General features: G+C 40.5%; 1 protein-coding gene across 4 annotated transcripts in view; it reads left to right on the top strand.

Annotated features, from left to right (window-relative positions):
- Positions 1 to 20971, top strand: part of UGGT2 (UDP-glucose glycoprotein glucosyltransferase 2) — a 79176-nt gene that overhangs the window by 28479 nt on the left and 29726 nt on the right. For all 4 annotated transcript variants that reach the window (XR_014155544.1, XM_081857978.1, XM_081857979.1 and 1 more), the window contains 7 exons: positions 2471 to 2562; positions 2777 to 2927; positions 10134 to 10253; positions 13649 to 13734; positions 16686 to 16821; positions 18447 to 18578; positions 19471 to 19632. Coding sequence is in view for 3 of the 4 variants with exons in the window: in XM_081857978.1 (XP_081714104.1) it covers positions 2471 to 2562; positions 2777 to 2927; positions 10134 to 10253; positions 13649 to 13734; positions 16686 to 16821; positions 18447 to 18578; positions 19471 to 19632 (879 nt within the window). In the remaining variant the exon portion in view is untranslated. The remainder of the gene's footprint in view (positions 1 to 2470; positions 2563 to 2776; positions 2928 to 10133; positions 10254 to 13648; positions 13735 to 16685; positions 16822 to 18446; positions 18579 to 19470; positions 19633 to 20971) is intronic.

Below are 20971 nucleotides of genomic sequence, written 5' to 3'. Positions count from 1 at the left end.
GTGTTTGACAGCACTTCTGAGTGTATCAGATGACGTCAGGTTTTTGGCGAAACCGTGACCTCGTGGGTTACTTCTTTGAATATAGATAATGAAATTTGGGGTTAATCTGTGCAAATTTAACCTGGCTGCATACATAAGGTTATTATCTCTAAGGACCGCATGAAAAAATGCTTTGGGTGCGCACAAATGCAGTGGCGAGAAAGCAATCTCTTTGTCTTTTTTGTCTGTCTATAAATCTGGCAGCTATTCAGACATCAGTAGTAGAGCAGAATAAATTGTCATGCACATTTTTGAGCTACAGGATATTCGTCTAGCAGCAGGAGAGGCATGATTTCAAGCTGTGCAGAACTGAAAGATTCTCCTCTAAGATAATGTAAGTTGAATAGAAAATGCAATATGGGAAAGAGGCTAAAGCCTATTAAGGACTGAAAAGTATATGGTGATTAGATGCAGTCAGAATAGCTTTCAAGGATAAGTAGCTATGTTATGGAAGCATGTAGTTGTTGAAGCCTAAATAACATTTCAAGTTACAGACTCACCTAAGGAAGCCTTCTTTTTGTTTTTGCTCAGGTTAGCTGTCTAAAAACAAACAACGTATGCTCCATGTTATAAGTGTACAGCCATTGTACCAGGTCCAGTGAAAAAATGTTTCCATTAGACCAGCCCTGTTTGTATGTATATAGAGACAGAGAGAGAGATGGTCCCTGATCTTATTTGCCTTTGGGGCACATTGTAGGGTAGGCCATTTGGTAACTCCCATTTTACAGACTGAGAAAGGACCAAGAGAGGAGTGTGTTAACACGGCCATCAGTGTGCATACAAAACAGAGCAGGAATGAAGAATTTTTAAATCAAATTCAACACTGGCAATATATTATCTAAACACATTTCTATGGAACCAATTATAACAGTAATATATTAAGTCAAGAATATTCAATAAAATTTCAAAAGGAAAAGAGAAAAAACAATCAGACATCAAGATTAACACTCAAACAAGCCCATCTAGACTTGGACTAACTAGATCAGCTCAAGGCAATTGCTGAGGACCATGCAGTCTAAGAGCCAAGTCAATTAAAGTTAGAACAGTACAGTATGTTTGTGAGCTGCACCCCAGTCTGAGGTGCATTCCCCCCCAGATGTTGGACTCCAACTCCTATCAGTCCCAGCCAACATGGGCAATGGTCAGGGGTGATAGGAGCTAAAATCCGACAACATCTGGAGTGCACAATGCCTACCCCTGCTGTAGCAGATAATCTTTTTCATGATCAAATGGTGCTTATTATCCTATTTCTTCTCTTTAAAAGTTGCTTTAGCTGAGACTGCTTCATAGTACACCATGTAAATGTTCTTTATTTTGGTAAAATAGGGAAATGGCTTCTAGCTCTGGTGTAGGCACTGCCAGGCAGCACATTGAATCCACTGCTGGGTGGTGATATTATAATAGACAAATAGGTACCGCTGCAGCAGGAAGGTAAACAGCGTTTCCGTGCGCTCTGGTTTCCGTCACGGTGTCCTGTTGCTCCAGAAGCGGTTCAGTCATGCTGGGTGGCGATATGGTCTAAACCACTGAGCCTCTTCGGTTTGCTGATCGGAAGGTTGGCAGTTTGAATCCCCGTGACGGGGTGAGCTCCCGTTGCTCTGTCCCAGCTCCTGCCAACCTTATTATGGCGTATAGCACTTTGGGAACATCCAACTTCTTCTGCAATTACCTTTTGAGGCTTTCCCTCCTTATGGAGGGTCTCAATGATGGCTTTCTGCACAACTGTCAGGTCAGCAGCCTTCCCCATGATTGTGCTTCCTACTGAACCAGACTGAGAGACCATTTAAAGACTCAGGAACCCATTGCAGGTGTTGTGGATTGGAATAGCTACTGCACCTTTTCACAATATTCTAATTTTCTGAGATTGTTATTTGGGGTTTTCATCAGCTGTATGCCATAATCATCACAATTATAGCAAATAAAGGCTTGACATATCTCACTTTGCATGTCATGAGTCTATCTCATATATTAGTTTCACCTTTTAAGTTGAATTACTGAAATAAATGAACTTTTCCACGATACTCTAATTTTTCGAGTTTCCCCTGTATAGCGAGCAAGAACTGGTTTGCTTCAAAGACTCTGGTGTGTTCAGCAATAAATGCTGAGCCTAATTTCCTGAAATATAACTTGTCAAACTAAGTTAAAGCCTGTCTTTCAGGTTATTTGGTTTTTCCTTTCTGTGAGCAGTGAATATGTAAGAAAGGATGAAAGATGTTCATGAATAGTTAGCATCAAGCCTACTCTGTAGAAGAGGAGAAATCCCTTATCTACAAGAATAATTAGAAGATTAAATTTTATCCAGCCAAAATTAATGTCATCTTGTTCACATAGATTTCAGATTTGAAAGATGAGGATATTCTGAAGATGGGTTTTTAAACTGTCTTGACTAAATTATACTAAGCTTGACTTCTTCTTTTTACTATCTTTCTAGCATCTGAATGAAGCTCTTGAACTTCAGCCTGGTGAAGCACGTTTATTTCTAAATGGTATTCGTATGGATTTGAATCTTCATGATCCATTTAGGTAAAGTATTAGTTATGCAACTTCCTATATTAACTGTACCGAAAGGGCCCAGTAACTTGATCCATAGACCAGCTAAGCTGTGGTTAGCTCTATATTGACAGTCCTAAAAAGAATATTAAGTATAGCAATCTGATTGTTTTGTTTAATTTAAATTGAGAGGAAGAACAAAAGACTTGCTAAGTAAATCATATATTTGTGTTTTTTTAAAAAATAGTCTTTTAGAAACTTTGAAGGTAGAAGAGAAAGCAATGCGTGGACTTCACTCCCTTGGAATTAAAGGAGATGTTCTTACTAAAATCATGAGATTAGATGCCCATTCTGATGATGACGCTTATGCATTAGACATTCGTCACTCTTCAATAGTAGTAAGTAACCATATTAATTTCTTTATCTAGCTAACAACTTTTAAAGTCCCATGAGACCCTTGGGGTGATACTCATCTAAGTTTTATTCAAGAGTGGACCTATTGAAATGAATAAACCTAGCTTTCTCATGTTCATTTATTTTAGCAGGTCTGCCCTAAGTAAATCTCAGTTAAATTCCACCCTTTGTTGTTTTTTGCTGCATCTAAATAACATGGCCGCCTCTCTTGAAAACTGCATTTAAGGCTTTAACACTAAAAAGTCCAGCAGGTATTCTGATTCATGAAGTGAACAAAGTATAGTTAAGACTTTAACTGTTTTTCTAGCTTAGTTTAAATGACAGATACGGGATAGGCTGCATTCATTTTCTTAGGTGCTGCTACATTATGCTTTCTGGCTACGTTTGCATGAAGCCCTTGAGTCTTCCCTTGAGTTGCTTGTCGAAACCACTCTCAGCAAGCAGTGAAATATGTCTGAGTTTATTGTCTGTCTCTCTATCATGTGTGTAAAATGGGTGTGCGCCCATTTTATGCAGCATAACTTGTATAGAACTTTTACAGGGTAGTACAGGCAGCAGCAACAACAACAATGAGCACTTCCATTTGCAGAAGGGCCACTCTTGTTTTAAGGCAGGGGTCCCCAAACTGTAGTCCATGGACCACCAGTGATCTGCATTCAAGTGGTACTTGGCATCTCTGCATACTCATGTTGATTTTTAATTGTGTTTCTGTTGCTTCTTTTATATTTTGTATTTCCTTGTTTTGCAATTTGAATTCAATGGAATGCAAATCGTAATACAATAAAATACAATATAAGAATTAAAAGAAGCAATGAAATACAGTTTAAAATCATACAGCATCTTGCGCAGTGCATTACAAATACTGCAAGAGGCAGAAAAATCACCAATTGCTCCACCAAGATCATCAGAATTAATGAATCTTTATTTGCATCAGCCATCAGCCATAACAATAAAACAACAGTACAATATACAAAGAATAGAAATAAAATGTCAATTATATAAAATACTGTCGAGTTGCAGCTCGGCATCCAAGGAAAAATCAGTCTCACACCATAATAGGTTCCGAAATATAGCTGCCTCTAGGGCTCATGCAGCACAGCTTTTATTGTGTGAAATCAGAAAGATACAAAGTACAAGCCAAGCAATTTGTTCTAGCAAGCAGATAAGGACCTTCGCACTAGACCATGCGAGCATCAGGCCATGCCACGTTAGCCAATCATATAGGACAGCACGAGCTGTTCACGCGCTGTTCATGCTCCAAGGATGCTTCTAGCTATGAAATCACCCTGTAACAATAAGAACTTTGCTCATGCTCTCATGTACAAGCAATCATTTTCCCACATATCCCCTTTTTTTGTTTATATTATTAGAGGAAAAGAGGGACCATTAGTCCAAATCATACACTTCATTGCCTAAGCGTCTACACTTTGCAACATAAATTCCTCTTGTAACCCCTGTGGTAGGCCGTGGTCGGTACCACCATGCAGTGCATTGGGAAATCAAAGAGGGTATGCATTGAATGCAACAACACACCATAATGAAGCCAGCAATGCATGCAATTACAATCAATAATATTTTTCTTAACCATAATCCATTAGGTAACCAAGAAGACAACCATTCCCATGGATCAAAACCTTCAGGTGGATTCAAAGGATTATGGGCTATCATTTGTTCCATATGATCAATAGTAGCAGAGATATTAGTCAATTGATCAGATATATACATACAACAATGAAAATGAATCAAGGCACAAACTCCACCTTTGGAAGCAAGGATTACATCTAAAACATAAAATTTTTTAAGTGCTACATCACTTATTTCTGACATTTATTTCAAAATCATTTTTCTCAGCAGCTGAAAGGCACTAGCCAAGCATATCCCGCTTGCTGTAACTAAAAAGATTGCAACAAGGCAGAGAACAGAGCCCATTGTCTTCTCAGGCCCTGCTAAAGAACCACATTGCAACTTGCTTTCTGTCCGGGAACCATGCCAAAGCACAAGAATGAAACAACTGGAACACACTGAAACCTCCTCACCCCCTGTCCTGCCAAGAGTCCACAATAGTTCCAAGACAGCTTTCTGTACATGCTCAGGGGAACACACCATGGGGCAGGACTCCTGAGGGAGGAGAAAAGAAGAAGAGATCTGGGGGGTAAAATCCAAGCGATGCCAGTATAGCGAGGGCATCCTTCAAAGCCAGGCTCAGTTCCCAAACCAGAAGCAGCAAAACTGTCATGATATTTGGTGGTAGAAGTGGCGTCCCAGGGAAAAAGGGGGGCCAATGCAGTAGAGACGAAGATGGCCTTTCAACGTGCCGGGAAACACTGGAACAGCTGTAGAAGGTGACTCCATCCAGGGCACGTCAATATGGCGATGTCTCCAGCTGCAGGGCGGGTTGAGGTCAGAAGGCAGATTCCCACAGGCAGACAGCGTAAAATACGGTTGCAAGGCGCTGGTGTCTCCTTGGGCGAAGACGAAGTGAAGTTCAGCAGGCGTAAAATCCTTTCTGCCAAATACCCAGGGTGGCCAGTGTGAGATCTAAGATGTGCTTCATAAAATTGACAAGTCCTGGCCTGTATCAAAGATGGGGCACTTTGTGCTGGGGTGACATTGCTGTGCGATAGATCTGTACTGCGCATGAAAATGGCCCACTTTGCCACATCCAAAGCAGGTTTTATCCTTGGCAGGATTTTGGGACACGGTGGTGGACAAAGCCGTGGCTAGCAGGCAATCAGTCCCCACCGATTGGCAGGCTTTAAACATATCTGCAATGGCTATATTGGGAGTTGTCATCAAAGGGCGCAGTGCTTGCTTACAGTCCTCATTCGCATTATCAAACGCAAGCTGGCGGACAATCACTTCTTGGGCTGCTACGTCCTGAACTTGCCGTTTAAGGGTGTTATACAAGCGATCGACAAATTGTCCAGAAGGCTCTGTAGGATCCTGTCTGACGCTGCCCCAACGGCCATCTCGCTCATTTTTGTCATCAGGTACAGAAGACAAAGCTTCCTTTATGAATCTCAAATCAAACTGTTCGTGCCGGGCTGGGCCTCCCCCCGGGGCGGCAGGAGCAATCACAGGAAAGAGATTAGGAGTTGTAGAATCAAAGGCCAGCAACGGAGCAGCCGCTCGAAGGGCCTCTTGAAGTGGGGTGGAAGCGGTGCCAGATGCCTTGGGCAGAGGAGGTGGGGGCTTCGGAGGGACATAAACCGGAGGATTCGAAGAAGGCAACGTGGGATGCAGAGGCAAAGGAGGAGCCAAAAGGACAGGTGAAACAGGCAATGAGGCAGCCAGGAGGATATTTGCAGGAGTTAAGCTCGACATAGCTTTGTAGACTTTACACCAGGCATGCAAAACTTTGACATCAATCTGAGGATGATTTTGAAAGAAGTGTCCAATTTTTTTCCAATCGTCTAACTCCCAATTTCCGTCCTGGGGGAACCAGGGACAGTGAGTGTCCAGGGCTATTATAAGGGACTTAAGGTCAGCTTTCTGAACAGCAAGGTTGTTACTGGCCAAAAGGAATTTAAGGTCTTTAAAAAATTTTTTCTGTGGTGCAGAGAGAGACTTTCCCATGATTGCAAGAGTTGTAAAAGAGCAGGGAGCACTTACCGGAGGGATCCTTAGGAGGATGAGGGAGGCGCCTTTTGCCCTATCCGGGCGGAGATAAATGCTGATAAGTCCGTAACGCAGTCCAGAATCACATTCACACGGGAGCTCTCACCGGGGATCCACTACGTGGATGAACGACGCGTCTGCAGCCCTGCCGGGCGAGGTGAGGCTGAACGTTGTAAAACAGCATGAAGTCCGAAAGAAATCACACGGGAGCACTCACCAGGGATCCACTACGTGGATGAACGACGTGTTGGTGAGTGCTGAATAATGAAAAACAACGTGAAGTCCGAAGGCAGTCACACGGGGCACCAATTGTCGAGTTGCAGCTCGGCATCCAAGGAAAAATCAGTCTCACACCATAATAGGTTCCGAAATATAGCTGCCTCTAGGGCTCATGCAGCACAGCTTTTATTGTGTGAAATCAGAAAGATACAAAGTACAAGCCAAGCAATTTGTTCTAGCAAGCAGATAAGGACCTTCGCACTAGACCATGCGAGCATCAGGCCATGCCACGTTAGCCAATCATATAGGACAGCACGAGCTGTTCACGCGCTGTTCATGCTCCAAGGATGCTTCTAGCTATGAAATCACCCTGTAACAATAAGAACTTTGCTCATGCTCTCATGTACAAGCAATCATTTTCCCACAAAATACATTTTAGGGTTTTGAATCAATAGTCAATTAGTGGATCTTATTTTAATTGCCCCAGCTAAAAGATCATCAGAAATTTTCATATGCTCTATGGGAAATAAAGTTTGGGATCCACTGCTCTAGGCAAATATTGCAAATGACATTCAATTAAATGAGTCCTATACCAAGCAATTATTATTATTATTATTAGTAGTAGTAGTAGTAGTAGTATACTACCCTATACTGAAATACATATATAGATTGCACACACACGCCCCTAAGTAAGAAAATTAGCTTTGTATATTTTATGAATTTGTTTGAAGGAAAGAGATTTATTAATAGCTAAGATTCAAGTTTCTTACAAAGTTCTACTGGTGAACTTGATAACCACTGGGTAAGATTCAGGTGCAAACGCAAAAAAACAAAACCTTATTCCTATGTGTAGTTGCCATATTAAATTCTGCATTTATTAACTGTAAGTGTACATCAGTGGATAAACAGTCTTCAGTATCAAATGATAAATTTCTTTGTAAGTGAGGAAGAAATTGAAAGGAAGAACCTCAAAGGATGCTAAATTACCCTTTATTGACAAGTATATGAACACAGGTAGTAGCTGAGAAATTTTTAATTCCTTGCTTACTGCATTATATATCGTTGAGTTCCCAAGGGGACGAAACCATCTTCTCCTTTATATGTTTAATGTGTGTTTCCTTAAACTGTGTAATTTGTTAAAAACTTGCATGCAATTAAATCTATTCAGAGTACAGTAGACCAGTATTAACTTTCTTGTCAGCGCTCTCTCTCTCTCTGTTTCCTAAACGATTGTCATGAGATTTCCAGTGTATACATTTTCTTACTAATAGTTAAACGCAGACTGTAGGTACCAATTCTCAGTGCTATTTTTCTAGAAAAAGAGGTGCCAGAACTTACCATGAATCCCTCCCTTGTTCTCTTATAACAGCAATGGCACCCAACTCAAAGGTGCTAGAACTAAGTTCCGGTGAGTCCCGGCTGAAAAAAAGCCCTGCCAGTTCTTTGTATGGTTTTCTCTGGCTGTGGATTTCAGTAATGGTTGACAAGCTTCTCTGAAAGGCAGTTTGTTCACCTCTGCTGGTCTCACCCTGCAACAGAGCTGCTTAGATATATTCCAGACTGGGATAACCAAAGTGGTGCCTTTCAGATATTGCTGGATTGCAACTTTGCAATGAATGGCTGGTTAAAGATATTTTAAATGAATAAAACAAATTCCCATTATCCCTATGCATTGGCTTTGCTGGCTAGGAACGGACGGCGCTGTCATTTAAAATGATGGTCTGTTTAGGTGTTTGACCCCAGACCTTAAACTATTTGGGCAGTGACAGCATTGCTCCACTTCAGGAGGTTGCTGCACCGCAGAGACAGGAGCGATCCTAATGAAATTATAAAGTTGAATCCTGGGCAAAGAAGAAGCAAAAGCAGACAAGCATGTAAAAAAAATGTTTGGTCTGGTTGTTATAAGATTGAAACCTTAAATGTGGGTTCCCCCCTTTTTTATAATAATTTTTATTAGTTTTCAATTATAATCCAATAATAGCCTCACCATAACAATACTAATTTATAATAAGTTATTAATACCAATTGTTCAAATACCAAATTATAAAATTTAGATAAAGTGGCCCCATGCGTTCTAGAATTGATGGCTTGATAATTTGCTTAATCTCTGCATTCCAAAATCCTATAATTTCCATTACATTCCAGTCATAATAATAATCCCTTATACAACAACCGCAATATTAATAACTTCTATTTATGTTAGCACATTAAATGATTTATAAAACTACAAGCAAGGAACTCAAACTATATCCTTGTTCTTCCTGTGTGTGGCAATTGTTCTGTCTGTGGTGTTTCTTTCTGCCCTTGTAAGATGTTCTGACTTTCTTTTCCCTGGTTGTTGTTGTTATCCATCATGTCTTGGGCGGAGCTGAGTTGGGGGGGTTCTTAACCATGGTTAGCACATACCATGGTATGAACCCAGTCTATACTTCCAGTTCAACAACCCTGAAAAGGTCTGTTGTGAAATGAATGCATACTCTAGAACAGCCATCAGAATCTTTTGCAATGTATTGTGCAAGGCAGGGTTCCAAGTGAAATTTATCAAGTATTCTCTGGCAGACAAGTCAATGAAAGTGTTCCCTGAAGGGAGAAAGTCTATAAAGTGCTTCTTAAGCTTTGAAAATCCTTTTTAGCACCATATTAAGTTAGACAAGAGAAAACTTTAAGCAGCAACACTGTTTGGCATATCAGATAATATACTCTATTGTTTTACTTTTGTCTTACAAAGAAATTATGACCCCTCTTTATCCCTTTCCCTTTTTGTTGAAATATCTGATACCTAAACTGAACACATTTATTTCTGAGTGTTAACAGAGTCACACTGAAGTTGTTTTTCAGAAGTAAGTCCCATTGTAGTAAATGATACTTAACTTTTCAGGCAAGTGTGTAGTAGTAGTAGTAGTAGTAGTAGTAATAATAATAATAATAATAATAATAATAATAATAATAATAATAGATTATTTATACCCCGCCCATCTGGCTGGGCTTCCCCAGTGACTCTAGGCAGCTTCCAACAAAATACTAAAATACACTAATCCATCAAACATTAAAAGCTTCCCTAAACATAAAATACGTAGAATAGAGGCCAGGAACTTCAGTCTTTCCCACAGAATTTCACGGTCAGGAGGACTCTTGCAATTGGTCCTTACCTACATGGTTACATTTTTAAATGTTCTCCCAACTATGTGATTGGTTACTTAGGGAAAGGTAATTCCCACGTAGCTGAGGTAACAAAGAAGCACTTAATGTGCTTAAGACGTCAGCCTTACAGCCATGTGATTATGTTGTCATCATGTAACTGGTTATAATGTTTGGTTTTAATGGTAACTCTGGCAATCACTTCTGTGTTTCAGTGGATCAATGACTTAGAAACAGATCACATCTATGACAAGTGGCCTACAAGTTTTCAGGAACTTCTTAAACCAGCATATGCAGGAATGATGCGGCAGATTCGGCGCAATCTATATAACATGGTATGTATTGGGGGTACTGGCCAAACTTATTTATATATTTGTTTATTTTGAGATTAGGGTCTTCTGCATGGAGGTCATGGAAAAGCCCTTGAGCCCTCACCACCCTCTGGGCAGCAATCCACATGTCTGTGTATGCCATTTAAGATTGTTTCACTTGGTTGTGTGCAAAATATGTATAGCTGTGTTGGTGTATCTGTGAAGACTCTGAAAAGGTGATGTTTGCATCTGACTAGAAAATGGATATGATAAGACATCTTTAAATGTTCCTCTCCTGGCAGCATATTCCCAAGTAGCAAAAGCTTGGAGCTGCAGGCAGATAAGACCAGGCTGGACTTGGAGGACCTTGGATAGTTCAAAGTACCATATTTTTCCATGTATAAGACTAGGTTTTTTTCCTAAAAATTGAAAACTTAAAATTGGAGGGGAGGTGTCTTATACACATTGGGGGCACTTGAGATTGGCTACTGCCCAGAAATAGGGGGCGTCTTATACATGGGGCGTGTTATACATGGAAAAATGCGGTATATACTTTTTTCTGTTATCAGAATCACAGCTTTTACCTCATTCACCAGACCTCCTGGGCTCCACCTCCTTTCTCAAAAGTGGAGAACCCTAAAGGGAAAATCTTCTGGCTCGGGAACCTAGCACTCAGTTGCCTCTTGGTTAGCTGCCAGCTTGTGTATTGGCCGACCTTATGATCCGGCACTAGTCTGAAAGTGGGCAGCAGGAGAATCTATTTCAGGAAATATTGTTTATTGGAGTCTTCATTCAGGAGTCTCTGACCCAAGGGGCTCCTGACTTTACAAGTTCAGGTTGTGCTTTGCTGGTTGTGTTAATCCACCTTGTTTCTCCTCCACTGTGTCAGAAGTTTGGCCTCTTCTGGGGTTTGGGACATGAGATAAGTGCTTTGTATAAGCTGCCCTAAACTGAAGTTGCAGTCTGTATGTGTTTTATTAATTCATACCAAGATAAGGAGCCAGAAAATTGGAACCATTGAACTGTAAAATGCACATACCTCATCAATTTCATATTTGTGGCTGATCTGTCCCATGCCATTACAGCATGCGGCCCTTTGGTTATTACAGCATCTTTTGTACAGCTCAAGGAATTCCTGATTAAAGAGTATACCAGTGTGGTCTGGGATTTGGCTACATGGAAGAGGCATCTCTTGTGCCACAACAGGAACTTAGGAATCAGCCCCCTTTGGTTCTGAGTGTCCTGAAGTGTTCTGATATATAACTGAATTTATACAAGCACATTTTATCTGAGATTTTGGCAGCATGTTCAGCATTTCAGAACCTCTTTAGCTGATTATTCTTATTTTCTACCTGCGGAAACCATAGCCATTAGAGTTGATTTCCAAAAATTCTAAGCTTATCCCAGCAACATGTTCAGAAAGTATGGTAAAAGCTAGGCTTCTTTTGACTGTGAAAGCTGCCATTGCACTTTTAGAAGCGAAATGTGTATATGAATTTCTGGGATCAGCAAAAGCCATCAAAATACCTAATGGGTTAAACCACAGAGCCTAGGATTTGCCGATCAGAAGGTCAGCGGTTCAAATCCCCGCGACGGGGTGAGCTCCTGTTGCTCTGTCCCTGCTCCTGCCAACCTAGCAGTTCAAAAGCATGTCAGAGTGCAAGTAGATAAATAGGTACCGCTCCTGCAGGAAGGTAAACGGCGTTTCTGCCCACTGCTCTGGTTCGCCATAAGCGGCTTAGTCATGCTGGCCACATGACCCGGAAGCTGTACGCCGGCTCCCTCGGCCAATATAGCGAGATGAGCGCTGCAACCCCAGAGTCGGTCACAACTGGACCTAATGGTCAGGGGTCCCTTTACCTTTACCTTTTACATGATTCAAGTCTAGATGCCATCTTCTGGGAGAAACAATCTACATCATTGCCTAACTGCTGCTAACTTAAATAAAGTAGTTGTGTGGAGACACACACACTGAGAGCAACTCTTGCTTGAGCTACAACAGCCATGCTCCATATCCTTTCTGTTAGTGTGCCACAGAAGAAAGTGAAATTAAAATGTGCACCTCTATGGCTGATTGGCTTTTAGACACTAAAACTCAATTTATCCTTCTGTTCTTCCTTGTGATTAGGCTTTTAATTTAAGTACACTTTACTGTGAGAGAGCCTACTGTTGTCTGTCTGGAATACTGCATTAAATCCTGATACAGCTAACATGACACAACTTATTTCTTTTTAGCATGATAAGTTCATCCTTGGCCAAGCTGATTGATAACTGCCTGCACATATTTGAAAAGGTTGTTGCTGAGAGAACCAGTGCAGTCACTTTGCTAGCCAGATTGTTGTGTGTTGATGTCTGTGGCCAAATGAGTATGTGCCATTGTAAGAATTCACCTCCAAAAGTTGAAAATCTTGGCTCCTTTATTTAGGTTCAGCTTCTTGACTTTGTAATGCGTAAGATGAAAAGTTGCCATCTAAGATATTCAGTAACAACAACAAAATGAAAATAAAAAATACAGCAACCTAGAGTAATAACTTTTCCAGGGTGTAAAATATTTGTAGACAAAATGTAGATATACATATTTTAAGTATTCTCACCACCCCCTGCAAAAGTGGCATTCATCAAAGGTTTGCCGCAGGAAGCGGTAAGCATATACATTTTGGGAGGTTGTGAACAAAATTCAAAATGACAAATCTGCTACTGTTTATCACCCAGACTTTTGCTACAAATGCATAAATTCTAAAGTTGCATTCAAGTATATAAATGGACTTTTATCTTTCCATTTCCCCTAGCTATTACTAGGGATGTGCTTACTTTTTCCTGATATCTTTGAACTAGTAGCTCTCACTGAAGTGATAAATCTGAGTATGGGCTGCACAATTTCACGGTGTGGATGACAGTACAGTGGAACCTTTGGTTACATACTGTCCTCCTTAGGCACGCTTCCGGTAACATGCTCCACTAACCCAGAAGTAGTTGCTCCTGGTAGCGAACTTTCCCCGGGATGCGAGCGGAAGTGTCATGTCAGCGGCGCATGTGCAGCAGGAGGCCCCATTGGCGAAAGTGCGCCTCAGGATAAGAATGGTTTAGAGTTAAGTACGGGCCTCCGGAACAAATTAAGTTCATAACCGGAGGTACCACTGTACACATTTTGGGAATGTCCCTTATACAAGAAAATTCTCCACATAGCCTACAAGTACGTCAGGTGATTTTGCTGGGCTAAATGTCGTCTGTTGGACATCAATATTTTTTGCGGGAGTTAATTCAGTTGTGTGAGCCCAAACCTGTGGTCTGGAATCATACAGTCTAGAACAGATATGCTACCTCAGTGTGTTCCTTTGGGCCTCTTAAGTCTGCAAAGGAAAAGAGCAGAGAAAGTACAGGGAATTATATTGGGCCTAAGGATTCTCTTCTCCCGTCAGGTCATCTTTATTGATCCTATGCAAGAAGAAGCAGCTCACTTCATGAAACTTGTAGAAGTATTCTACTTTCAAAAGGTGCCTCTTAGGTAAGTTGAAATATGGGCAGATATGTTTCTTATACGTGATGGTGTACACTGGCGTACAGTCTGTGTAAATGTCATGTGTGGTGACCCATGGGGCCCTTCCAGCCATTCTCTTAATTGTGTGTTAATGATTATTTGTGCTCATTATAGGGTAAGGGCAGTTAAAATCTTTTCAATCCTTTGCTTAGTATGGCAGCACCTGCACTTGGGAGTTCCCTGCCTATTGAGATCAGGCCTTCACTGAACTCTTTTTGGCACCTGTTAAAAACATTATTTCCAAACTGTGTCGCGACATGTTAGTGTGTCGGCTGCAGTGTGTAGGTGTGTCCCCATACATTTTGTTATTACAATTTATATATGTGTCTCTTATAAGGGGTTAGTTTAACCTCCGGTTTGCCAGTAAAGCTGAATTACTGTGTCTATAAATGATGCATGTCTGAAAAGTATGTCACCAACATGAAAAGTTTGGAAAGCTCTGGTTTGGACAAACCTAAGCAGTTGCTTTAAAAGTTAAGATAATTTTAATCAATTTTAGTATTTTAACTTTGTATGTTTTAAAGAGGGGTTGTGGATTTATCTTACTTGTTTTATCATTTATTCATTCATTCATTTTAATTTATATACCATCCTATACCTGCAGGTCTCAGGGCAATGCACAGGATACAATAACAATATAAAAACACAGAATATATAATCAAAATAAAAACAGAAACTACCAAATTAATCCCCACCCACCCCAGCACATTTTAAAAGGGCATTGGTTATGCAAACCAGTTAAAAACAATTTTAAACATTGTTTTTTTAAAGAAATAAACAATTAAAAAGCAGTTTAAAAGAATGTAAACAGCTTTGATGGGTTCCAGGGATTCTATATAATTCTCTAATTCTGTCCAGATAGCATTTGTAGTAGATTTTTTTTGGCAAGGTGTTATGGAAACCTTAATCTGCATTAAACAGCATTAAAGCTTTCCATACTTTAACCAGGACAGCAGTTGCAAATGGATTACATGGGGTTATAGGTGTTGTAGTTACGTTTAACACTGTAGAGATGAAGCAAGCTAGACCCCCACTGGGCCTTCCACCTTTGAGGTTTTCCATATCAACCAGTGCATAAACTGTATTAGGTAAATAAAGAAATACTGTTTGCAACTGCAAGAGTTTCAGGACGGATATACTACTTTGCTTCCAATCAGTGCATGTCCTGTAATTCCATAGATTTGACAGAAGCTTCCAGAAGCACATGTGACCAGAAAGCTAGATTAGATGAACCTTGATCTCCTCTGACAGTACTTTGTTTTATCAGTGGAGAATTGTTGATATTACCTTGGATTTGTTCTCAATAGAATCACCATAGAAAACTAGTTTAGGGTCCTAGGACTGGAAAGCTGTGCTTGATATACTGATTTAAAATGCTTATTGCTGCTGGCGGATGGGACAAGCAGAATTTCACAGTAAAGATGCTTAGGAACTACCAAGTACAGACTTGCAGAGAAGACTTAGCTAAAGTTAGGAGGGAAGGGATACCAGGAACTGGAGAGTCTAGGTAAAAGGGCAGGAATTTTGGCTACTGGAGAATTACTGTGCTGATATAAAACTGTTGGCATCAAGTGAGATAAATCATAGATGTTCAGGGGGAATAAGGAACACAAGTGCCAAGTCAGTTAAAGACTGAAAGTGTGGAGACATTTTTTTAAAAACCTCAGAAAAGGTTATTTATGTATGCAACAACTGCAGCCCATGTTTTGTTAGCTGCAAAATGGAAAAGGAGGGCGGTCCCAACCAAAGAAGATTGGCAACTTAAGTTGACAGAATATGCACAACTTGCAGACTTAAAGTATAGAATAAGAGAACAAGAAGAACATACATTTAAAGACGATTGGAAAACATTTATTGAATATATGGAAAATAATTGTGTACAGCTGAAAACACTGGCAGCATTAAAATAAATTCAACAGTGTAAATAAGTTTTGATGGATGTAATAATGGAAAAGTGATTGGTATAGTTTCTGTAAAATATGCAGGGATATAAGGTATGCAAAATGAACAATGGAAAGAGAAGAAGGGAAGTCATTGATATCTTAAGTATGTAAAATGTTTATCTGAATTTGTAAAACAGAAAATATAATAAAAATCATATTAAAAAAGAAAATGTGCAGACATGATTTTGATGGTGTGGTTTTGAATAGGACATGGACATCTGTTTTGAGAGGTCAAGGTAGGAGATAAGGTTTTTCAGCAGAAGTAAAGATCACTTTAGGACCTGAACCATCAGCAAAATCAGGGATAAAGGATGACCTCGGAGGAGGGTCCGGTTCTTCTGGTATCTGTGTTTGATGAATAGGAAAGCTAGGAAGTTTACTTCACAAATAACGTGGTGAAGGCAATTTGTTGGGACAATTTTTCTCTGCTTCAGAACAATCTTGTTCTAGAGTGAAGTCCCATTAATCTGGAAAATTCTCTTTAGCCTGTATGAATATCTATTTATCTCTATCGCTTAGAATATTTTCTGTAGTGGGGAACTATGTTTCTTACCCAAAAGATCCTTTTGAATTTTGGTATCTTCTGGTCAGCAGTCTAACTAGCAGGCAAAACCCTCCATGAACCTATGGCTATATGAGAGCTGTCTGCAGTCAGATGTCATAATTGGATTGAGCTCACACTTTCAGAGAGGTAACCCTAAATTAAAACCTTTCTCTAAGCAGGTTTAGGCTATCTAGTCCTCCAGTTTATCTCTTTCACTGCCTGCACAGTCAACGTCACTAATGGTAGATGGTTTCATAACAATTAAATTGCTTTTATTTGCTGTAGGCCACTGCCACTCACTTTAATATTTTGAATGTTGCCAGTTTATTCTTGCTGTTTGGATTCACATTCAACGTGTCTATAATCTGCTTTTAATGTGGTTTTATAAAATGCTGCAACTCTTACAGAATTTTCATTTCTTTTCTGAACAGAATTGGGTTTGTTTTCGTCCTAAATACCGATGAAGTCGTTGACGGAAACAAGGATGCAGGTGTAGCTTTATGGAGAGCTTTTAACTTCGTTGCAGATGAAATGGATATCCCTGCGGCTTTTACTGCCATGACGAGAGTTAGTGCTTGTAAAATATTTTTAAAACAATCCTTTTTTTTTCAAGGTTACCTGTATTTTTCTACACGTACAAAGTAGCCATGGGGCATACTATTTAAATGCATTTATTTTTTAAAAAATACTTTTCCGTAAGAAGTTGCCAAGCTTTCCTGGTGGGGTGGGGGTGGGTGCAGATCGATGTGCCTTTTGGCACAGATCTTAGCCTGAATGGGCCATAAACATAAAATTCAGCTCCCTGCCTCGGAATAGAGACGCACGCCCCCAACTCAGTGCATGCAATTGAGACATATAAGCAGGAAGTCTCAGCTAGCTTCAGATGACTCATGCAAACGGAGAAATGCGGCATAGGTGAAAGCAAAGGAAACCTAAAGAATCGCTAGGCAAGCCCAGGGTGTGGGTGTGTGTGTGTGTGTGTGGGTGTGTGTGGGTGTGTGTGTGTGTGTGGAGGCAGATTAGAATTTCCTTACTCTTAACCCAACTGTGGTTAAACTGGAAAACATGGAACTGAATTCAGGTAGATGATAGTAAAAAAAAAGGGGGGAGACAGTGAATTCAGTGTTAGGCATTATTATGAAACATATTTAGCATCCATCCTTGAGTGCTTTTGCCAGGCCAGTAAGGGGCTGTGTTTATTTTTGTGTCCTTGTCTGGCCCTGCCCACTTTTGGGGTGTGGTACCACCCGCTGCTGAAATGCAACACACCCACACACAGCTTTCCACACTAGTAATCTGGTTGTCGGGCTGAAAGACTTCCTGACCCCCTGGTGTAAATGGCTTCTTCCCAGCAGTTTGGGATTGTTAAGGACAGAAACACTAAACAAATGGATTTGAGAGAGTTGGTGCACTCCTGCTTAACAGGAACCCTGGAGGAGGAAGGTAAATTCCAGGTGCTTAAGCGCGGGTTAAAGCTGAAGCTTGCAGAATAAAATCATGAAAATGTAGCTCTTTAATTTTATATAACACTCTCATGAAGCCGTCAGGATTCCTTGCTCCCAAAGCTGTTCTAGGGAGGCTGTCCTAGAATTATGTGCCAGTAATAGAAATCTCCCCATTTCTAACCTAACTTTATTAGTGGCTAATTTATAGCTGTGAGGTTTTATGCCTCCCTACTTGTCTTCCCTTAAATAGCTCTGACGGCTAAGCTGTGATATTTCTAACATGACTGCATATTTAGCAGTTTACTCATATTTCTGGGCTTCTGGAAGAGAGTAGGCAACAAGACAGCTTTATTATGTAAATATTTGCTTTGCTTGCTTGACGCATTTCATGGCTGGGTACTGGAAGGATGTAAGATGGATGCATGTAATTGTGCAGAAAATAAAGGGTGGTTTTATTCTCTCTCCTGAATTTCTCCTTTTCCCCTAAGTGCCCAGGAATGCATATGATGGATGAGTTTAAGAGTGAAAGTTCATTGAAGTTTAATTGGCGGAGGCATTAAAGTGTGCCGTCTCTTGGTTACTGCTGAAAAACCCAGTAATAAAATGAGCTAGATGGGCCTGTGATTGGGCGGCAGGAGCCTTTAAAATCCACTTGCAGCTTGGCAATAAAAATTTAATATAATATGAATACATCAGTAGAATGGGTGATCACATTTCTTTATCTGTTCCTCTCTCTCTTTTAATTAGATGTACCATGAAGTAGAAGAGGGAGGTGTACTTTCTGTGGGGCATGTGAAGCGTTTTCTTGTCACAGGGTTTCCTCATGCTGACTTGCAAGATATCTTGGGTGTCGATTCTGATTATGATGAGAACAGACAGGTAGGAACAGTACAGAGTTGCAAGAGGATGTACGAAAACACCCATTTTTTAAAGTATTGGGTGGATGGCACAAATTCACGGGCATTGAATACTGAGGTTTTGGAATATCAGATGTTTGAGAAGGTACAATATTTCACTTCCCACAATACCTATGCCACAGAGTCTGGAATATCGGCAAAGCGACATTGATGCTGTAATGCAGGAAATGGCCAGGATCAGAGGTGTGGGTGTATCTTCTAAAATTAGTCTTATAGGCTCTGTTGTTTGAGGGTCAACAGGGAAACAGAAAACAACACTATCCTAATACAACTTGATGCTTGGCTTTGTAAGTAAGCAGGAAAGGCAGATAGGCAGCTATCATTCAAAATGGTGGCGTTACCTTGTTTGACTTGCCTGTCATGAGATCTTTTTTCACCTATGACAGTGCATGTTCAACCAGCTTTCCATATTTTCATCAATGCATTGATTTGAAAGAATAAATAAATGAAGTATTTTAATGTTGTCAACTGATCTGCAGGTCTAAATGAAATGCGGAGGGTTGGATAGCGAAGAAGTTAGTTAAACCTAGTTCTCATTGAAATTTGTGTTCGTGTTAGTTTTGACTTGTCCCATTGATTCCAGTGGGTGCTGTGTTCGACTAACTTAACCTGAATTCAACCCAAATACTGTTAATGCATTGTTTCAGGAAATCATGTTCTCAGCCGGTGATTGCCAGCCGGTGATTGCCTTTAAAATAACTGTTTGAAAAGTTGTAAAGGAATAATAAATCACTTTGCTCCTCACCTGTCCCAGCAAGCGATGCATAGATCTTTGTGTTCATTTTCTCTTGATATCTAATCACTACTTTTCCACAGTCAGCTCTATATAATTGGGACATCTTTGCTCCATCTAGGCAGGAGCGATGTTTTATAAGAAGACTGGCCTGGGTCCATTGCCTCAAGCTCTCTTTAATGGCGTGCCCTTTAACAGAAAAGAGATGAATCTTGCAGAGCTACAAACCTCTCTGGTGAAGATCATGGATGCCACAGAATCCTTCCAGCGGGCAGTGTTCTTGGTATGTTTCACATTTTATTTTATTTTTAAGCAAATGCTCAGTGAAATAATGGCTAGTCGATTGCTTAAGTTGTGCTTATGTTCTACATTTTTTATAACGAGGCGGTTTGGAATTAATCTTGTGAAAACTTAAATGGCATCATTATTTTAATTTGCAGTCATGATTTTGAAAGCTAATATATAATTATTATCCATGCTTTAGAATTTAACTAAGCCCTTGTTAATCCTTGAGATGCTTGGAACCACAGTATGAAGACAAATGTTGCTACAAAAATGTGGACTGGATAAGAAGACATTTCACCCCCACTATCCTTTTCTTCAAATGATTGAATAATTTGTGTGAGTGTGATGTTCTAACCACCTTCCTGACTTCACTTTTTCCTTCCTCGCCTTTTTCTTCACGGTAACCTCTGTCTTTTGCCCATTCTAATCATAATAATAACAACAACAGTAAAAGCCCCATTTGGCTTATCTGCTTGGCTTTTTCTTGCCTTCCCTTCATTCCTCTTCTCCCTGTGGTTGTTTTAGCGGAAGGTGGAAGTGGAGTACAATGTATTTTTTTGCCCTTTGCAAAGCTCCTCACAACCCGCTCTGGATCCACGGCGCATGGCTGGAGGTGTGTGTTATACTGGCACCCCAACACCTGCTTGTTGCATCTCTGGAAAGGGAGAATGATAGCAAATGAGCCCACAATTTCTGCCTCTGACAGCTGCATTGTAGCTTGCAAGGCACTTGAAAAAGGGCAAGCACCTGGAGCCAGCGGAGCAGGCCATTAGCATTCCTGTGCAAGCCATTAAACCTTCAGAGCAGGAAGCCAGGTGATCCCAATATATGGGGGAATGAATCATTAGGATCCATGCTTTCTTAGGAGCATCTGCTTGAAGTTTGTTTAACTGCTTGTTTCCTGCTTCATCTGAGAGGCAGAGAAGATTCCTGGAGAGGCTACACAGAACAGTGTGAGCTCTTAGAAATGCTTTATTCGGCCTCAGCCTCCAGACAATGAGGAGTTTTTAAGGAGTCACCAATTCCCCCTGGTCAAAAAATTATTATTTTTAACTCTCCCTTGCCCTAACTCTTTGCAGCCCAGCGGCCAACCCATCCCACATGCTTTTAAGCTTAATGCTGATGTTCGGAGACAATTTAACCAAAGAGGCATTTCTGGGAGAAGTTTCCTCTGAACATGGGGACAAACTTTGACTCCCTCCCACCCTCCGTCTCCTTCTGAACGTAATGGTCAACCTAAGGCTGTTTTGCTATTAACTTCCAAACATAAAGCCCTTCACAAAATTACTGTATTTTTTGCACCATAACACTCACTTTTTTCCTCCTAGAAAGTAAGG

The sequence above is a fragment of the Podarcis erhardii genome (genome assembly GCF_964252035.2).
Source record: "Podarcis erhardii genome assembly, chromosome: 4".
In the NCBI taxonomy this organism is placed as follows: Eukaryota; Metazoa; Chordata; class Lepidosauria; order Squamata; family Lacertidae; genus Podarcis; species Podarcis erhardii.
The sequence above is the reverse complement of the archived record's forward strand: the minus strand, read 5'-3'. Positions and strand labels throughout refer to the sequence as shown.